The sequence below is a fragment of the Otolemur garnettii genome, unplaced genomic scaffold, assembly GCF_000181295.1.
Source record: "Otolemur garnettii isolate 467f Iridium unplaced genomic scaffold, OtoGar3 scaffold00017, whole genome shotgun sequence".
In the NCBI taxonomy this organism is placed as follows: domain Eukaryota; kingdom Metazoa; phylum Chordata; class Mammalia; order Primates; family Galagidae; genus Otolemur; species Otolemur garnettii.
The window spans coordinates 24,194,271-24,212,081 of NW_003852412.1; the positions used below are offsets into that span (position 1 = coordinate 24,194,271).

A 17,811-nucleotide genomic window follows, 5' to 3' on the forward strand; every position below is an offset into this window, starting at 1 on the left:
GCGAGTCTCCTGCCTCCGCCTCCCAAGTAGCTGGGACCACAGGCGCCCACCACAACGCCCGGCTATTTTTTGGTTGCAGCCGTCATAGTTGTTTGGCCAGCCTGAGCTGGATTCGAACCCACCACCTTAGGTGTATGTGGCTGGCGCCTTAGCCACTTGAGCCACAGGCGCCAAGCCAAATAATTTGTTTTGTAAACTTTTCAGTGCCAGCTTTACATTAACTGTTTCCTATCACTACTGAATGGCGAGCCAGTCTAGGGCTATTGGAAATACGTGCCTCCCTTGTTAAAGTCTTGTTCTAGTTAGGAGGCAACTGGGAGGCTTCATCTCCTAGAAAGCGGGATGAGTCTGTGCCTTTTGGGGGTCTCTTTAGCACTTTTGTTCTGTCTCCCTGGAAGGGACATGCACCTGTGTGTGAGCACCAGGGCTCTTGAATTTCCACACTTGTTTTCTCCTTCATAGGGGTTTCCCAGGAATCATTTATTTCTATTCTTTTTTTTTTAGAGACAGAGTCTCACTTTGTCACCCTCAGTAGAGTGCTGTGGAGTCACAGCTCACAGCAACTTCTAGCTCTTGGACTTAGGCGATTCTCTTGCCTCAGCCACCGAGTAGCTGGTGCCTGCCACAACGCCCGGCTATTTTTTTGTTGTTGTTGCAGTTTGACTGGGGCCGGGTTTGAACCTGCCACTCTTGGTATATGGGGCCGGCGCCCTACTCACTGAGCCACAGGCACCACCCATTTATTCCTATTCTTGAGACAATTTTTACTTTTTCTAGAAGTCATTGTCTTATTCATAGTGCTTTTTATTAACCCCTTTCTTCTTATACACACAGAGAAAAATGCTTATTGGTGCTTAATAAATGAACACATGCATAAAAAAGATGAAAGTGTCTTGATATGTTAACACTCTCTTCCACATTAAAATTAAAAAATATTAAGTACACACTAATGTTCACACATATATTGTATTTTAACTACTTTTCTCTACTATAGTAAGTTTTCTCCTTCTAGTATTATTAGAAATTCAAATTCAGCTCATTTTAATTACTTACTAATACTAAATGGTTTTTATTTTGTACTCAAATAGTCATGTCATGGCCACTGACAGTCTCATTATGCTGGTCTTTTGTCTTTTCTGTATTTTGAAAGTATATTTGCTTTATAGGAATAACATATTCTGGAGCTGTTATGATTTTTCCTAATTAATAAGACATCCAATCAACTACTGTCCAAGGGCTTGATTTCTTTGAGCAGAAAGTTCTTAAGCGATCTATGTCTACAGGTGTGTGTGAGAGTTAGCAGTGGGCAAGCACCCTGCCGTTGTGGCTGCCATGGTATTGTTAGAGCTAAAAATGATGTTTTTTATTTTTACTTTAAAGTTTAAAATCTCCATTGGTTTTTCTCCTAGTTTAACATATCATATTATTTTGCTTTTCTTGAATGAGGCTTTCATGAGCTGCTAAACTTTTCCATCATGCTTACAATGAGGAATGGGTATTTCAGTATTAAAAATATTCCATCAGACTGCAGTAGGTAACTTCTCTTAACATCGTCCATAGGGTCTGAGAACCATAGGTTTTGGCAAAACGACATGCATATAACTTATTTACCAGGGTCTGATGGATATAAACAAGTGGTAAGTTTCTACAGCATCTAGTATGTTGTTTGCTAAAGGAAACAGTTTCTAAAAACCTGTTGATGATGATATTAAGTGAGGATTTACTGTATTCTACTTGAACACATTCAGCCCTCCTCTGTACACTGTAGCAGCCCATATAGCCTATGGCTAGGAAGAGTGAGAGTTACAAGAAATACCTGTATAGCTCAATAATGAAACACCTTGGTGAAAAGGGCATGGAGAGGGATTTAGCTCTCCTAACAAGCATGAGAGCTCGCGAGATGAGAGCAGTGGTGAATTGGCAGTCTCCACACATGTGGTGTTCAGAGACACAAAATCAGCCTTATGTTAGGCTGGAGGAGAAGGTGGTCAAAAAGTGTGCACATTCTATCTTACTCTAACTCTGTCTCCTCTTCTGCCTGCAGAATGCCAGAACGGCATCTCTCTGCTGAAGATTACCAAGCTCTACAAAAGACTAAGATTTGTCTTTCTAAGAAGACTACTTTACTCTCTCTAAGACACTCTCTTTCTCCAGCTAAAGTAGATAGCCCTCAGGCACCTAAGAGACCTGAGCAAGGTAGCTTAGCTGTCTGCGTCCAGAACCTACAAAAGCTGGGCCGAGACCTGGCCAGTCTTGGGCTCTGACAGTGCACCTGTTTCAAATATTTTCATATTTTCTTAACTGTGTATTTCCTATTGTTGTTTTTTTTTTTTTCTTGAGACAGAGCCTCAAGCTTTCCCCCTGGGTAGAGTGCTATGGCATCAAAGCTCACAGCAACTTCCAACTCCTGGGCTTAAGCGAGTCTCCTGCCTCAGCCTCCCAAGTAGCTGGGACTAAAGGTGCCTGCCACAATGCCTGGCTATTTTTTGGTTGTAGCTGTCATTGTTGTTTGGCGGGCCTGGGCTGGATTCAAACCTGCCACCTTAGGTGTATGTGGCTGGTGCCTTAGCCACCTGAGCCACAGGCACTGAGCCACCTATTGTTGTTCTTCTTTAACAATTATTCAAAATACTGCTCCCTCCGTGATCCTTCCCATGAAGTCTCCAGGTAGAATTCTTAATTTTCTAACCTTACGAAACACTATCAGTACCTTTCTTATGGAAGTTATCACTTATATGCATACTTATATATTATTATATGTAATTTAACTAGACTAGTAGACTCTTAGCTGCTCAAAAATTAGGACATTGTTTTAATCTTCTTTGTATCCCTCCCACTGTCTTCCATAAATACGTGTTGCATAGATAAGTTGCCAAAAATTCTCTATGCATTTTATCGTGAATAGGATTTTTGGTGAATTAGAATCCTGGAAAGGTCTCACTAGAGTTCAAATATCTGTCTCCTGCAGTAGATGTTAACTTTATCATAGTAAGTAAAAGTCTGTTGAGATCAGTCAGTTCACACGTACGTTGTTATTGGGATAAATGACTGTATTAGTCTTTTGCTGATTTGATTCTAGTAGTGAGACTTGTTTGTTATAAGAAATAAAAGCAATTTTTATGAAGGGGAAACTTCCTTGTTGGTGACACAGGTGAAATAGCTAAAGATTCTGGAAGATAGAGAAATTGCACTTTAATAAAGTTTAAAAGGAACAGTAGAGAGCAAGGAGCCAACAGGTCTTGGGCAAGCTGAAAGGAAGAGGAACAGGAAAGTTAGAGTTGACAAGAGACTGCTTCCTCTGTGCTTGCCCTCCTGCGAGACAACACTCAGGGATTCCTAAAGATGTAATGATTAATGGGTAAGAGAGTGTGATGGGCAACAGATAGGACCCTAACTGTGTAAATGCCTTTTCTAACTAGAGAAACTCATACTGAGTCCATAATCACAGTGTTAGAGAAGGAACTCCAATTTCACCTGTTACTCCTCTTTCAAATGTAATGTTCCAGTCATAGAGTTGAGTTTTCTTCTACATTCTAAGAATTATCTAATTTTTAAGGCATTTTGTCCCCGGTGTCTTTCCAGCTATTGAAAGGCAAGGTATAAGCAAGCACAATATACATTTTCATTTCAATAAGAGGAAATTTAAAAAGAGAAAAAAAAGAAGAAGATTATGTTTTTACAAAAATAAAAAAATATTCTTTAAAAAGTGCTACGAACTTTTAATATACATTTTAATGCCTTACATTTTAGGACTAGAAGGGATCTTAATGCTCAACTAGTTCAAATTCTTCCTTTTATGTCTGATAAACTGATATGTCTGGTTCTGTGGGCTGATTCTTCATAGTGGGCCTGGAGAGATTATTTGGAGGTGCTAGCTGGGCAACACAATTATTCTCAGAACTGTTTTCTTCATTTATTTATCAAAGGAAGGATGTCACTTATATTGAACTTATTCTTGGAGTCAGTATTAGGGGTTTGGGCTCTGATGATAGAAGGCCCTGGTACAAATCTCAGCTATTTTACTAATTTTTATGGGTGACATTGGACACATTTCTTCACCTTCCAGAGCCTCCCTCCCAGGGTTAATGGGGTTAGTAATAGGACTGTGAGACAAATCAGATGAGGTCATGAATGAGAGGTTTTCTTGGTGAGTAGCTGGCCCTTCATAAGTGGTATCTGATATTCAGAATCATGGAATGGAGACCTAAGGAATCCAGTGACTTGAGTAGTATCTACATCAACACCTAGCGGTAGTGGGCTGGCAGATATCCCAGACACAACAAAGCCATCCACAGAATTGCACCTCTGACCAATAGTGCTGTGTCCTCACCTTAGTCCAGTCTCCTGACCCTGAACTTAACATTTGCCTACTGTCTCCTACCTCTGCTTATCATCTCTGTAGTTACTCCATACTTTCATTTTCAAGTTATGAAGAATTTAAGTAACCTCCTTATTCAGATACTGGGACAAGATTAGAACCTGTCTCTTGAACTGTAGCCCATTTCACCTCTCCCTGTGATTTATCTTGTGGTTCTGTATCAGCAAAATGTATAAATTATAATTACCTTTGGAAGCATACTCTTAACTCACAAAATCTGTTTAAACCAGTCAGCATTTAAATATTTTTTGCAACTGCTTTAAAATTATTTAAGTAAGTATGACATTGTATAATAACTATTACTTTGGTTTTTTGATTCTGTGCGGTTTTGGACCCAGGAAAAATCATATTGTCCTTGTTGTGACAAAAGATCATCCTGGAATGCTTCTGACCTGTCTGGGACAGGGACCAGCTGGCAGTTACACAGGAAATGGGTTCTTGTGAGGTCTCCAGCAATGTTTAGCAGTCTGGAGAGATTCAGATGTGATCTGTGAATCTTGGCTTCTTGATAGACTTTAGGAATATTGCTTGAATGTGATATTTGTTTATAAGTCTAGAAAATCCCATTTATCCCTAGTCTACATGATGCATAGCCACTCATTTGTGTAATGTTCAGTTTTAGATGGTTCTTCACTTAGATTATAACGTAGTCTGTTGATTGTAAGTGGTTGTAAGTAATGATCTAATCATCATCACAAATGGAAAAGAATGTTTTACCGGAAAATAAAGGTAAGAGTCTCTGGTGGCTGTAATGTGCTGAAATTCTTTGTTCAAAGAAAGTATTCTGAATTCAAGTTCACTTGGCATCAGGGAATGATAGCTCTTGACAGTAGTTACCCATGCTAGTGCTGTAGTTTATTGCATTTGCCAAATTTAGTTTCTCTAAAGTGAGAATACAATTATTTCCATATTTCAATATTTACTGACAGTTGCTCAGCAAAAGAAAAGAATGAAATGTGCCATAGGAAAGCTAAACATACTTCTTCAGACAGCAAAAAAAGATTATTTATTGTGTTACTAAGGTATGGCTTATTCTTGAATATTAATGAAGAGTTTGTTGTACCATTTCATAATATAATGATTAGCATTAAAACGATCACAAAACAAATGATGGATAAGGCTCTTGCTGGCATATAAAAATGATGAACCGTATTGAATTTGGGAATGACACACAAAGTTGAAAAATGCATCAGCCTTGCCCCTTTGGGTTATGCCAGGAAACTAACAACATTGCTAAGACTATCGTGCACGAGTGAATCATTAGTAAAAATAGGCAATTGACAATATGTTGTGAAACTGAATTCAGATGTTAGAAAATAAATTATTTGAGATTGTTGAGAAGGAACCAATGTTAAATATAAGGAAACTATAACCAGCAGACTAAATGTAGGCTTGATTTGATATTAAATATTGGGAAATTTTGAAAAATAAAAATGAAATCTTCCAAGGCAAAATTGAAGCTCCCCATTTCCCTTCTCTCATCTCCTCACACCTCATCTGTCCCCCCCGGCCAAGGCAACTGCTATGTGGCAGCTCTTTTTTGTTTAATATTACATAAATATGTATCCATTAACAATGTTTGGGTAATTTTTAACTTTGTGATCATTGTATCATGCTATACATATCATTATGCAACTTAATGCTTTTACTCATCATGTTTTTAAAATCAATCTATGTTAAAAAATATTGAACTAGTTTATTTTTTTAAACCAGTTTGTAATGTTTTATTACTTGAACACCTTCTAGTTATCCTTTTTCTTATTTAAGTATAATAAGTTGTCTTCTGACATTGATTTTCAGTGAGAAATTTATCCTGAGAAGGTATACATATTTTCAAAGAAAGACCAAAAAAAAAAATCCTACAGTAATCTAACATTGAGACTTTAATACTGTTATTATGTAGGATTTGACTCTAGATGTACATTTATTTCTGTAATGATATATATGAATTTATTATTTCATATCAGAACTGTCTAAAAATAGAAATCGACTAGTACTAGCATTTTCTCCTTTTTCTCATTGTCAGATATCTCAAGTCGAAATGCACTTTTTTGTGGAACTCTATGAAGTGACTGCTGGAGCAGCAATAAACAGCAGTGCCAGATTTGCGCAGATTAAAATATCGCAGCGCGACACACCTCAAAGCCTCATGTATTTCTCTGTGGGCTCTCGGCTGGCAGTGGCTCACAGGAAGGCCACTTTAGTCAGTTTGGAGGTGGCCAGAGATTCTGGAACAGGGCTAAGGGTGTCTGTTAACTTTAGTACCCAGGTAAGTGTGGACTGTCTGTTCATACACATTAAGGTTTTCTTCTATGACTTTAACAAGTGTAATGAAGCAGAGAATAATTCATTCTTTACCTTTGGAGGATACCATTATAATTCATGTTTTTTTAATTATGTTAAACTTTATCCTTGAAATAGCTCAGTTTTTTACTCTTTAGTAACGGGTAGATCATGTTTTAAAATATAAACATTTCTATTTTTCTTTATTTTAAAAAAGGTTGATTACACAACCTTACAAAAATCTTTTCTATGAAATCGTTAGGGGGTTAAAGTTTTCAGAACGTAGCAGTGTAAGACCAGAAGCAGAATGTAAAGCTCTAGCTATGGTTTACGTCTGAACAGATCCAGTGCCATCTGATCTTTATGTTTCTTTAAATCTGTGAGTTCATGAGCCCTCATTACCACTTTTTCACATCCATCCTATTAAGTGACATCAGATCAGAGACAGGGAGAAAGGGAGTATCTGGGGACTCAGAACAGCAGATAAGAACACTGAGTGACCCGGTGTGGGCTTGGCCCATACAACACTATATACCTTTCCGGCATTATGTTCTGCTTTGCTTTTGCAGTAAAAGTCTAACACAGTAAAACAAAACTGTATTTCTACTCTGCTTAAAGCCCAGTTTGAAGACTTGCCCACCTTCGCCCTCTCTTTCCTCCCTCAGCTCGTGCACTGTGTTTTCCCGGGTACGATGTGTTCACGTGTTCCCCTGTATGATGCGCGCCCATATTGTTGGCCCAGACTTTCAGGAAAACAATCTTTCCTCTTACTGTTTTAAGGAGGGCAAAAGTGGCTGCACCGTGGTGCCTCCTCTCAGGGGAGGCACGAGGCGCAGAGCCAGCTGCTGCAGAGAAGCCCGACTGAGCCCGGGTCGCAAGTGAGAGGGTCCAGGAGACCTGAGTACTCAACCTCCCCCACCCGTCCCATCTCACGTGATCCTCCTGCCTCAGCCTCCCAGGTAGCTGGGACTATAGGCACCCACCTCAACACTCAGCTAGTTTTTCTATTTTTAGTAGAGACGGGGTCTATTTTGCTCAGGCTGGTTTCGAACTCCTGAGCTCAAGCAATCTCCTTGCCTCAGCCTCCCATGGTGTTACCTCTCATTTCCTATTCCCATCCATGTCTGTCAGTAGGAACGTGGCCACTACTGCCCCACTGAGAACCCCAATGGGCTTATTTCCTGGAAAGCTGGTGTGAGGGGTCAGGACTGACCCTGCCTGACCCAGGCTCCTGACGGCAGATTCTGCCCTTTCTGGGGTGCCCTGTCTTGCATAGCTGGCTGCATTACTGAGGCCCCAGGACACTGCACCGAGGAAGAGCCCTGAGATTCCCCAGTGAATACTCTGCATTTACAATCTATGGGCTCAGGCACCCCCAAACTTTTGTGCTTTACTACCACGTACCCTCACAGAGAGAAACTTCTTGGGAACTGAGGCTTAAGGTCACAACAGGGAGGTACTAGTAGAACCAGGTCTCAGAAGCTGGTCCCAGCCTAGGGGGCTTCCTCCTCAGCATGGTGTCCTGGCAGCCTTGGGATGGGGCCGGTTGTGCAAGAAATAAGGCAGCATGGTGACGGCAGGGGACTGTAGTCAGGAGCTGGGCCAGCAGGGCCAGCCCGGCCCCTCACAGCAGGGTCTACAGTCAGGAGCTGGGGCCCCTCACAGCAGCTTCTCAGGAAACAAGCCCTCCAGAGTTCCCACTGATGGACTTGAGTAGGAATGGGAAATGAGAGGATGTGGAGATGAGGGTGGGCCAGGAGGGGACAGTAGAGGAGCTCAGGAGCTCAGGTCATTCAGAACACACTCACCTGCCACCTGGGCTCACTCCCAGGTTCTTTACAGTGCCAGCTCTGCACCTCATGCCTCTGGGGAGAGGAGGAGGTGCCACTGTGTGGCCATGCACAACCTCCTTTTGCTGAGGCCCCAACACTAACTGTGTATTTGGGGCTATCAGCTGAGTGGGCTGGAGGCTTCTGCAGCTGTGGTGCCTGCCTGGTGGTGGGGTGACTGGGGAGGGGGGTAGCATGGAAGGGGCACAATTACCATATTCCAGGATATTTTGGATATGGATAACATTATTGGTTTCTAGAGTTATATTTTTAACATATAAATAAAAGAATTAAAGATGGCAGGTCAATGTGGCTGATGCCTATAATCCTAGCACTCTGGGAGGCTAAGGCAAGAATTTGCTTGTACTCAGGAATTAAAGACCAGCCTAAGCAAGAGTGGACCCCATCTCTACTAAAATTGGAAAAATTAGCTGAGCATGGTGGTGTGTACCTATAGTCCTAGCTACTTGGGTGCCTGAAGCAGGAGGATTGCTTGAGCCCAGGAGTTTGAGGTTTCCATGAGCGAGGCTGATGCCATGGCACTGTAGCTTGGGCAACAGAGTGAAACTCTGTCTCAAAAAAAAAAGAATTAAAGGCATTTAAATAGATATGGAATTAGTACTATGTCTATGTATTTGTACCATGTCTAATGTGCATCCTTATTTTTTCCCTCAAAAATTTGGGCAAAAACGAGTTCATTATACATGGAAAAATACAGTAACTTCAAAAAAGCCACTAATTGAAAACCACTATCTGGACAGGGCTGCCATTTCCCCAGTTTCACAATTCCAAGGCTTATGACTCTTTAGATGTCAAGGTTACAGAATTTTATTAAAAGTCCTGTTTAGTATGTACTTTGTTATGTTACTGTTGGGTGGCTCAAAAAACTAGAACTTTGAGTGCACGAAATACACACACGTATATCCAGGGTGCTGTAGCAATCATGAGCCAGAGATGTGAGGGAAAGTCTAAGCTGTGGGCAGGAAACTGTGCTGAGAGTCTGCCGGGCAAAAAACGTATCTTGATGACAGAGTCCACAGCTCAGCAATAAGACAAAACTCTCTTACACGAGACCCGAAAATAAACCACATTCTAAATAGCCGTGAAGGGGTATGAACACAAAAAGAAGTATGTTGATTCAAGGTGAGATTTTATCACTTTTGTTGAGACACTAAGAGACATGTCAGACTTAATATGTGTAATAAATAATTCTTAATTTCTCCCTTAACAATGTTTCCCCCTATTTTTTTCACCACTCATCCAGTTATTCATCCAGGCCAACATCTAGGAGTTGTCCTCAGTTCTTCTTTCCTTCCCCTGGAACCCCCAGCAGCATATTTATCAGAAAGTCCTTGGACTCCACGTTCAGAATATATTCTCAGTCTTCTGCTCTTGCTACTCAGGCACCCTGTTCCACCACTGTTAGTCGCATGAACTAAACAAAACCTCCCATCTTCTCTCACTGCCTCCATGCTCATCCTTGCTGTACCCTAATACATAAGAAGCCAGAATACTCGTGAAAATGTTAAACAAAACGTGCCACCCTCCTGCTTGAATTCTCCAAGGTCTGCTTGCCATATTTTGCGTAATGGACCTACATGATCTGACCCCTTCCACATGTCTATGTCGGCTTCCAGCACTCCCCTCCTCCTCCCAGTGCAGTGGCCGTCTGGTTCTTTCTCTAACTTATTGAGCTGGTTCCCACCTCAGGGCCTTTGTGATTGCTGTTCTTTATCTCTAGGATATTTCCCCAACATCCCTCTGTAGCCTGTCCCTTTACTTCACCGAGGTCTTTGTTTAAATACCACATCAAGAGCTTCTATAACCAGCTTTATCTGAAGTAATACCCTCACCACCATCCCCCTGCATTCCCTCAACTATTTTTATTTTTCTTCATACTTAGCTTCATGCAAAAAATAATCTGTAATTCCAAAGCCCTTGTGCAATCTGTAACTCTGCTAGAATAGTAGGTCTCGTGGATACAATTATTCGGCTATTCAAATCTGCATCCACAGTGTGCCATTTGCCACATACTGGGAGTTAGTAGTTGTTGGCTCAGCCGTAAATAAATGCACATTCCATTGGTTCTTCCTTGACTAAAAGTTCATACTTCACTTTCCAAAACACTTTTCAAAAAAATTTTAACAACTGTAACTTGAGGAAATCAGAGATGTATATGTCTAGGACCTTATCTCCCCAGCCTCAAATTCTAGGTAAGAATGAAAATGTAAATATTGTCTTTTTTCCTCCAGACTTACATTTTGCACTCTGTGTTATTTAAAGCACAATTCTTATTGTGTTCACAATTACAGAAATTCTTTGAGGCAGTAATGCCACTTCTGTCCTACTTTTCTGCCTTGATCCATCCTAAGATATCTCTTTCCTAACCTCATCATTACATGGTGTGTCTGTATTTATTGCTGTAGCTTACCTTAGAAGATTGGAAAAAATATAAAGCCCTATGTTTTGGTAATACTGCTGTCATCACTGCCCATCAGTTTGTTTAAAGGAAATAGAATTTGTTCAAGAAATAAGAATTTGTTTGGGGCAAAAGCAGAGACAGACGTACCAGTTTCACTTAAATTGTATTATTTAATTTGTAGGAGTTGAGGAGTGCTGAGGCAGTAGGTCGCACGCTTGTATCTCCAGCTATTTCCGGGAAGGATTTTGTGAGAACTGAAGGCACGTTGGTATTTGAACCTGGCCAGAGAAACGCTGTGTTGGATGTCGTCCTGACACCAGAGACAGGGTCTTTAAATCCATTTCCTAAACGCTTCCAGATTGTGCTTTTTGACCCAAAAGGAGGTGCCAAGGTTGATAAAGTGTATGGGACTGCCAACATCACCCTGGTCTCGGACGCAGAGTCGCAGGCCATTTGGGGGCTTGCAGATCAGCTGCACCAGCCCCTGGGTGACGACATTCTCAACAGGGTGCTCCATAGCATCAACATGAAGGTGGCCACAGAGAGCACAGACGAGCAGCTCAGTGCGGTGATGCATTTAGCACAGAAGGTGAGAAGCCCGTGCAAACATTAGCACCTTTGTTTGTGAAAGTGGTTAGTAAAGTTTCATAAATAAAAAACAAAACAAAACAAAGATCTCATTCTAACATCAGTTAGCGTGAAATGATAATTTTTTCCTTTCATTTATTTATTTATTTGAGACAGAATCTGATTTTGTCACCCTTGGTTGAGTGCCAACAGCTCACAGCAACCTCCAACTCTTGGACTCATGTGATCATCTTGTGAAGCCTCCCAAGTATCTGGGACTAGGTGCCTGACACAATGCCTGGCTAGTTTTAGACACAGGGTCTCACTCTGGTTCGGGCTGGTCTTGAGCTCCTGAGCTCAGGCAGTCCACCCATCTTGGCCTCCCAGAGTGCTAGGATTACAGATGTGAGCCACCACGCCTGGCCCACAGTGAGTTCACTGACTGGGAGAAACAGACAAGTCATTTCAAGTGTGTCATAAATTCTTTAATAAAGTACATGCAAGTTACAAAAAGAGTGATAATGTGCCCTGGAAGTTGAGGCACATTGTAACAATTATATAGAGAGTGACGACTTAAAGTTTGAAGAAGTACTAGGGACTTATCGAATCCATTAGAACGTGTGGAATAACAAGTCATTGGCTTCATACCCATTCCTAGTCAGACAATAAAGATGCCATCCCCTTTGTTCTGACAAGGAAAAATCATGAGGACTATTTCTCTTCCTGTTTTCTTTCTTTGTCTCCCAAACAATAAATAAGGCAGTTTTTTATTAAGTAGGAACGTTTGTGCTTACTCTCGAAGGCAAAAGTCCCCTGAGCTGTTGGAAAGGATTTTCTCATTTGATCCTTTAGAAATTTAGTGATTTACAGTAACTTCTGTTCACTGGAAAACAGATAATTAAGAATAATCTTGCTTCTATTATAAACAAATATTTTTGAGGTATTTATTTCCTTGTTGTTCAGATGAATAAGAATCTCTGGGGTACATGCAAAAGTGAGGTTAATTTTAACTCATGTTAATTTTTGTAGCTAAAATTAAGTGATTCATGCAGCCATAATGACTAGATAGAAAATACTTTGGTGATTATATCTTTTCTTTGTAAATGCTTATTTATGCCTTGTGTAAATGGATATATTTGAAATATAATTTTGACAGCTATTTTTCTTTAATTCTTCATAAGTTCATCATAGTTCTTAATGTAAATAACTATTAATAAAGAAGATGTGTTACACATTACATATATTTGAAGAAGTTTATTTATTTAAGGCATATTTTCATCTTTGGATTATTTTTCTAGATAACTGCTGAAGGAAAAAATCAAGCTTTCAGTGTTGAAAGCCGAACTCTTTTCTATGAGATTCTTTGTGCTCTTATTAACCCAAAGCGTAAGGACACTAGGGGATTCAGTCACTTTACAGAGTTGACTGAGAATTTTGCCTTTTCTCTGCTGACTGATGTTACCTGTGGTTCTCCTGGTGAAAAGTAAGTATCTTTTAATATGTTAGCAGAATATTTTATGTATGTATTTTTTCCCCCACTGTTTAAAAAGCAATGTATAATACAAATGGAATTATATGATCAGTGCATTGTACCTATTGGGCAAATGAAGTTACTTGAAGAAAATGTAGCCGGTGCATTAAGAAAAATAAATTTATAGGCCAGGTATGGTGGCTCACTCCTGTAATCTTAGCACTCTGGGAGACTTAGGTAGGTGGACCACCTGAGCTTAGGAGTTTGAGACCATCCTGAGCAAGAGTGAGATCCCTGTCTCTATTAATAATAGAAAAACTACCCGGACATGGTGGCACATGCTGATAGTCCCAGCTACTCAGGAAGCTGAAGCAAGAGCGTCACTCAAGCCGAAGAGTTAGAGGTTGCTGTGAGCTGTCACATGACAGCACTCTACTGAGGGCTACACTGTGAGACTGTCTCAAAAAAAAAAAAAAAAAGAAAAAATTATATTGTCAACAATATATTTCCGTATTTTGAAGTATCATTTAAAAACTTGAAAAGTCTTATTGCTTCTCTTATCTATTTAATGTGTAGAAGATACATTCTGAATAGAAAAAAAAAAAAAGGAAGTTGATCCCAGTCTTTGGCGAGTGTTTTGATGTGCTGCTAGTTGTGCTTCCTCTAGAGCTGTGATGTTTCCATCCACTTGGTGACAGCCTTATGAATGTTGTTGAACTTCAAACTCTTTTCTTTCTACGGTTTCACAGAGGAAAATGTAGCTCACTATTAGTTATATAATTAATTACCTCACTATATGTTAACATAGTTTAGATGCTATAGTATTGAAAGTTATATTCAGAAGATAAATTGGATCATGGTAGTACAAAGACCTCTAAATATTTTATTTCTATTTGATTTAACATGAAACTGGCTGATAATTGAACATTGAAACTGAGATTCCTCCCAATTCTCACAGAATAACATATGATATCTTAAAAAGAGTGATTATTTATTAACTATTATTTAAAGCAGTCTGTTTAATTAAGATTGTTATATAAAACTCTATAAATTTTATTATTTATTTTCCATGAACACTGTCTTCAGTACTCAAAGTACTAGTAAAATGCAGAATCATTTTGAAGACTGCCTTTAAAAAACCTTGCATAATTATTTATCTATTTATTTATTTTTATTATTATTCTTTTGCTGCTATATATCTTTTTTTTATTAAATCGTAAACACGTAGATCATGTATACATTAATGCACTTATGGGGTACAATGTGCTGATTTCATATAGAATTAGGAATGCTTATATCACACTGGTTAATATATACCTCATCTCTTTTACTTAATTATTGTGTTTAGACATTTATACTCTATACCAGGTATCCTCAAACTACGGCCCGCAGACCACATGCAGCCCGCCTAGGACATTTATCCGGCCCACTGGGTGTTTTTGTTGCCACTGTCTGTCCTGCTTAGCAGCTGACTTGTCCCGGGGCCCATAGTCTGGCCCTCCCACGGTCTGAGGGACAGTGAACTGGGCCCCTGTTTAAAAAGTTTGAGGACCCCTGCACTAATAGAGCTGATATGTACCCTTGCATTATGCACCACAGGTGTGATCTCACCACTTACCTCCTTCCCCTCCTTCATCGTGGGCCACAGTTGTGATCTAATCTTTGTATGAAAGTGTGAATGATTGTAAATTGGTTTCATAATAGTACTGAGTACATTGGATATTTTTCTTCCATTGTTGAGATACTTTACAAAGTAGGATGTGTTCCAGCTCCATCCATGAAAATGTAAAAGAGGTAAAGTCTCCATCTATTTTTAAGGCTGCATAATATTCCATGGTATACATATACCACAATTTATTAATCCATTCATGGGTTGATGGGCACTTGAGCTTCTTCCATTACTTGGCTATTATTAATTGAGCTGCAATGAACAATCTGATGCAAATATCTTTGTTATAAAGTGATTTTTTGTCTTTTGGATATACACCTAGTAGAGGAATTATAGGGTCAAACGGCAGGTCTACTTTTAGATCCCTGAGTATTCTCCATACTTCTTTCCAAAAGGTTTATATTAGTTTGCACTCCCCCCAGCAGTGCAGAAGTGTTCCCTTTTCTCCACATCCATGCCAATATCTGTAGTTTTGGCATTTTGTTATGTGAGCCACTCTTACTGGAGTTAGATGATATCTCAAAGTGGTTTTGATTTGCATTTCTCTGATGATTAAAGATAATGAGAAGTTTTTCATGTGTCTGTAGGCCATGCGCCTATCTTCTTCAGAGAAGCTTCTGTTTGTTCAAGTGCCTTGCCCACAATGAACTGGGATTACTTCTTCTTTTTATATTAATAAGTTTGAGTTCTCTGTGGATTCTGAGTTCTCTTCTGGATTCTGTGGATGCTGTTGTCAGCAGCATAAACTGCAAGTATCCTCTCCCATTCTGAGGGATGTCTGCTTGCTTTACTTACTGTGTTTTTGGCTGTGCAGAAGCTTTTTAGTTTGATCAGGTCCCAGTAGTGTATTTTTGATGCTGCTTCAATTGCCCAGTGGGGGTCCTTCTCATAAAGTATTTCCCCAGACCAATTTCTTCAAGAGTTTCTCTTGCACTCTCTCCAAGAATCTTTATAGTTTCATGCCTTAGTTTAAATCTTTTATCCATTGAGAGTCAATTTTTGTTAATGATGAAAGGTGCGGGTCCAGTTTCAGTCTTCTACAAGTTGCCAGCCAGTTCTCAAAGCACTGTTTGTTAAATAGGGTATCTTTCCCCCAGTTTATATGTTTAATGGGCTTATCAAAGATCAAATGATAGTAAGTGTCTGGGTTCATCTCTTGGTTCTCGATTCTGTTCCATACATCTTCCTCTGTATTTTTGTCCCATTACCATGCTGTTTTGGTCACCATAGATTTATAGTATAGTTTGTAGTCTGGTAGCATGATTCCTCCTGCTTTGTTTTTATTTCTGAGTAATGCCTTGGCTATTCAGGGTTTTTTCTGGTTCAATATAAAATGAAGTACTATTTTTTCCAGATCTTTAAAGTATGGCAGTGGTGCTTTTGATAGAGATTGTGTTAAAATTGTAAATTGCTTTGAGTAGTATGGACATTTTAACAATGTTGATTCTTCTTAGCCATGAGCATGGTATGTTTTTCCATTTGTTAACATCTTCAGCTATTTCTTTTCTCAGAGTTTTATAGTTCTCTTTATAGAGATCTTTCACATCCTTTGTTAGGTAAATTACCAAATATTTCATCTTCTTTGGCACAACCATAAAGGGAATAGAGTCCTTGACTATTTTTTTGACTTGACTGTTATTGGTATATATAAAAGCTACTGATTTGTGAGTATTTCTTTTGTATCCTGAGATGCTTCTGTATTCATTGATCACTTCTAAGAGTTTTGTGGTTGAGTCCCTGGGGGTTTTCCAAATATAAAATCATATCATCTGTGAAGAGTCAAAGTTTGATCTCCTCTGACCTTATTTGTATACCCTTGATCACCTTCTCTTGCCTGATTGTGATGGCTAAGACTTCCATTACAATGTTAAAAAGCAGTGGAGACAATGGGCAACCTTGCCTGGATCCTGATCTGAGTGGAAACATTTTCAATTTTATTCCATTCAATATGATATTGGCTGTGGGTTTGCTGTAGATGGCCTCTATCAGTTTAAGAAAAGTCCCTTCTATACCTATTTTCTTAAGTGTTCTGATCATGAAAGGATGCTGGATATTGTCAAAAGCTTTTTCTGCATCTATTAAGAGAATTATATGCTCTTTGTTTTTTGGTTTGTTTATGCGATGTATTATATTCATGGACTTACGTATATTGAACCATCCTTGAGACCCTGGCATAAAACCTACTTCATCATAATGTATAATTTGTTTGATGTGTTGCTGGATTCTGTTTGCTAGGATCTTATTGAATATTTTTGCACCTATGGTCATTAAAGATATTGGTCTATTCTTTTATTTGTTGGGTCTTTTCCTGGTTTGGGGATCAGGGTGATATTTGCTTCAATTTAGAATGTGTTGGGAAGTATTTCTTCTTTTTTGATGTTTTGGAAAAGGTTAAGTAATATAGAAACTAGTTTCTTTTTAAAGGTTTGGTAGAATTCTGATGTGAAGCCATCTGGTCCTGGACTTTTCCTTTTTGGAAGATTTTGTATAGTTGATTCTATTTCACTACTTGATATAGGTCTTTTCAGCATTTCCAGTTGTTTCTGATTAAGTTTAGGAGGTTGGCATCCTTCTAAGTGTTGGTCAATTTCTTTCAGATTTTCATATTTCTAAGAATAAAAGTCTTTTGTAGTATTCATTAAGGACTTTTAAAATTTCTGAGGTGTCTATTATTTTGCCTTTGTCATTTCTGATTGATGATATTAGGGACTTTAATTTTCTATTTTTGGTTAGGTTGGCCAAAGTTTTATGAATTTTGTTGAATTTTTTAAAAAAACAACTTTTTGATTCATTGACCATTTGAATAATTCTTTTGTTTTTGATTTCATTTAATTCTGCTCTAATTTTAGTTTTTTCTTTTCTTCTGGTGGGCTTGGGGTTGGAATGTTCTTCCTTTTCCAGTTGCTTAAGATGTCCCATTAAGTTATTGACTTCCTTTTTTCCCATTTTCTCAAGGAAGGCTTGTTTGCAATGCTACAAATTTCCCTGTTAGGACTGCCTTTGCAGCATCCCATAGCTTCTAATTATTCATGTCTTTATTATTGTTTTGTTCCAAAAATTTGGCAATTTCCTTCTTAATCTCTTCTATGACCCAGCTATCATTCAGCATAAGGTTATTTAGTTTCCATGTCTTTGTATGAGTATGCACATACCCATTTTTGGTGAGTTCAACTTCTATTGCATGATGATCCA

The 17,811-nt window shown here is 39.1% G+C and overlaps 1 protein-coding gene across 1 annotated transcript in view; it reads left to right on the forward strand.

The window, feature by feature from the left end:
- Positions 1 to 17,811, forward strand: part of ADGRV1 (adhesion G protein-coupled receptor V1) — a 552,089-nt gene that overhangs the window by 231,772 nt on the left and 302,506 nt on the right. Inside the window, exons 77-79 of the mRNA XM_012802802.2 lie at positions 6,405 to 6,647; positions 11,094 to 11,501; positions 12,778 to 12,962. Coding sequence (XP_012658256.2) covers positions 6,405 to 6,647; positions 11,094 to 11,501; positions 12,778 to 12,962 — 836 coding nt within the window. The remainder of the gene's footprint in view (positions 1 to 6,404; positions 6,648 to 11,093; positions 11,502 to 12,777; positions 12,963 to 17,811) is intronic.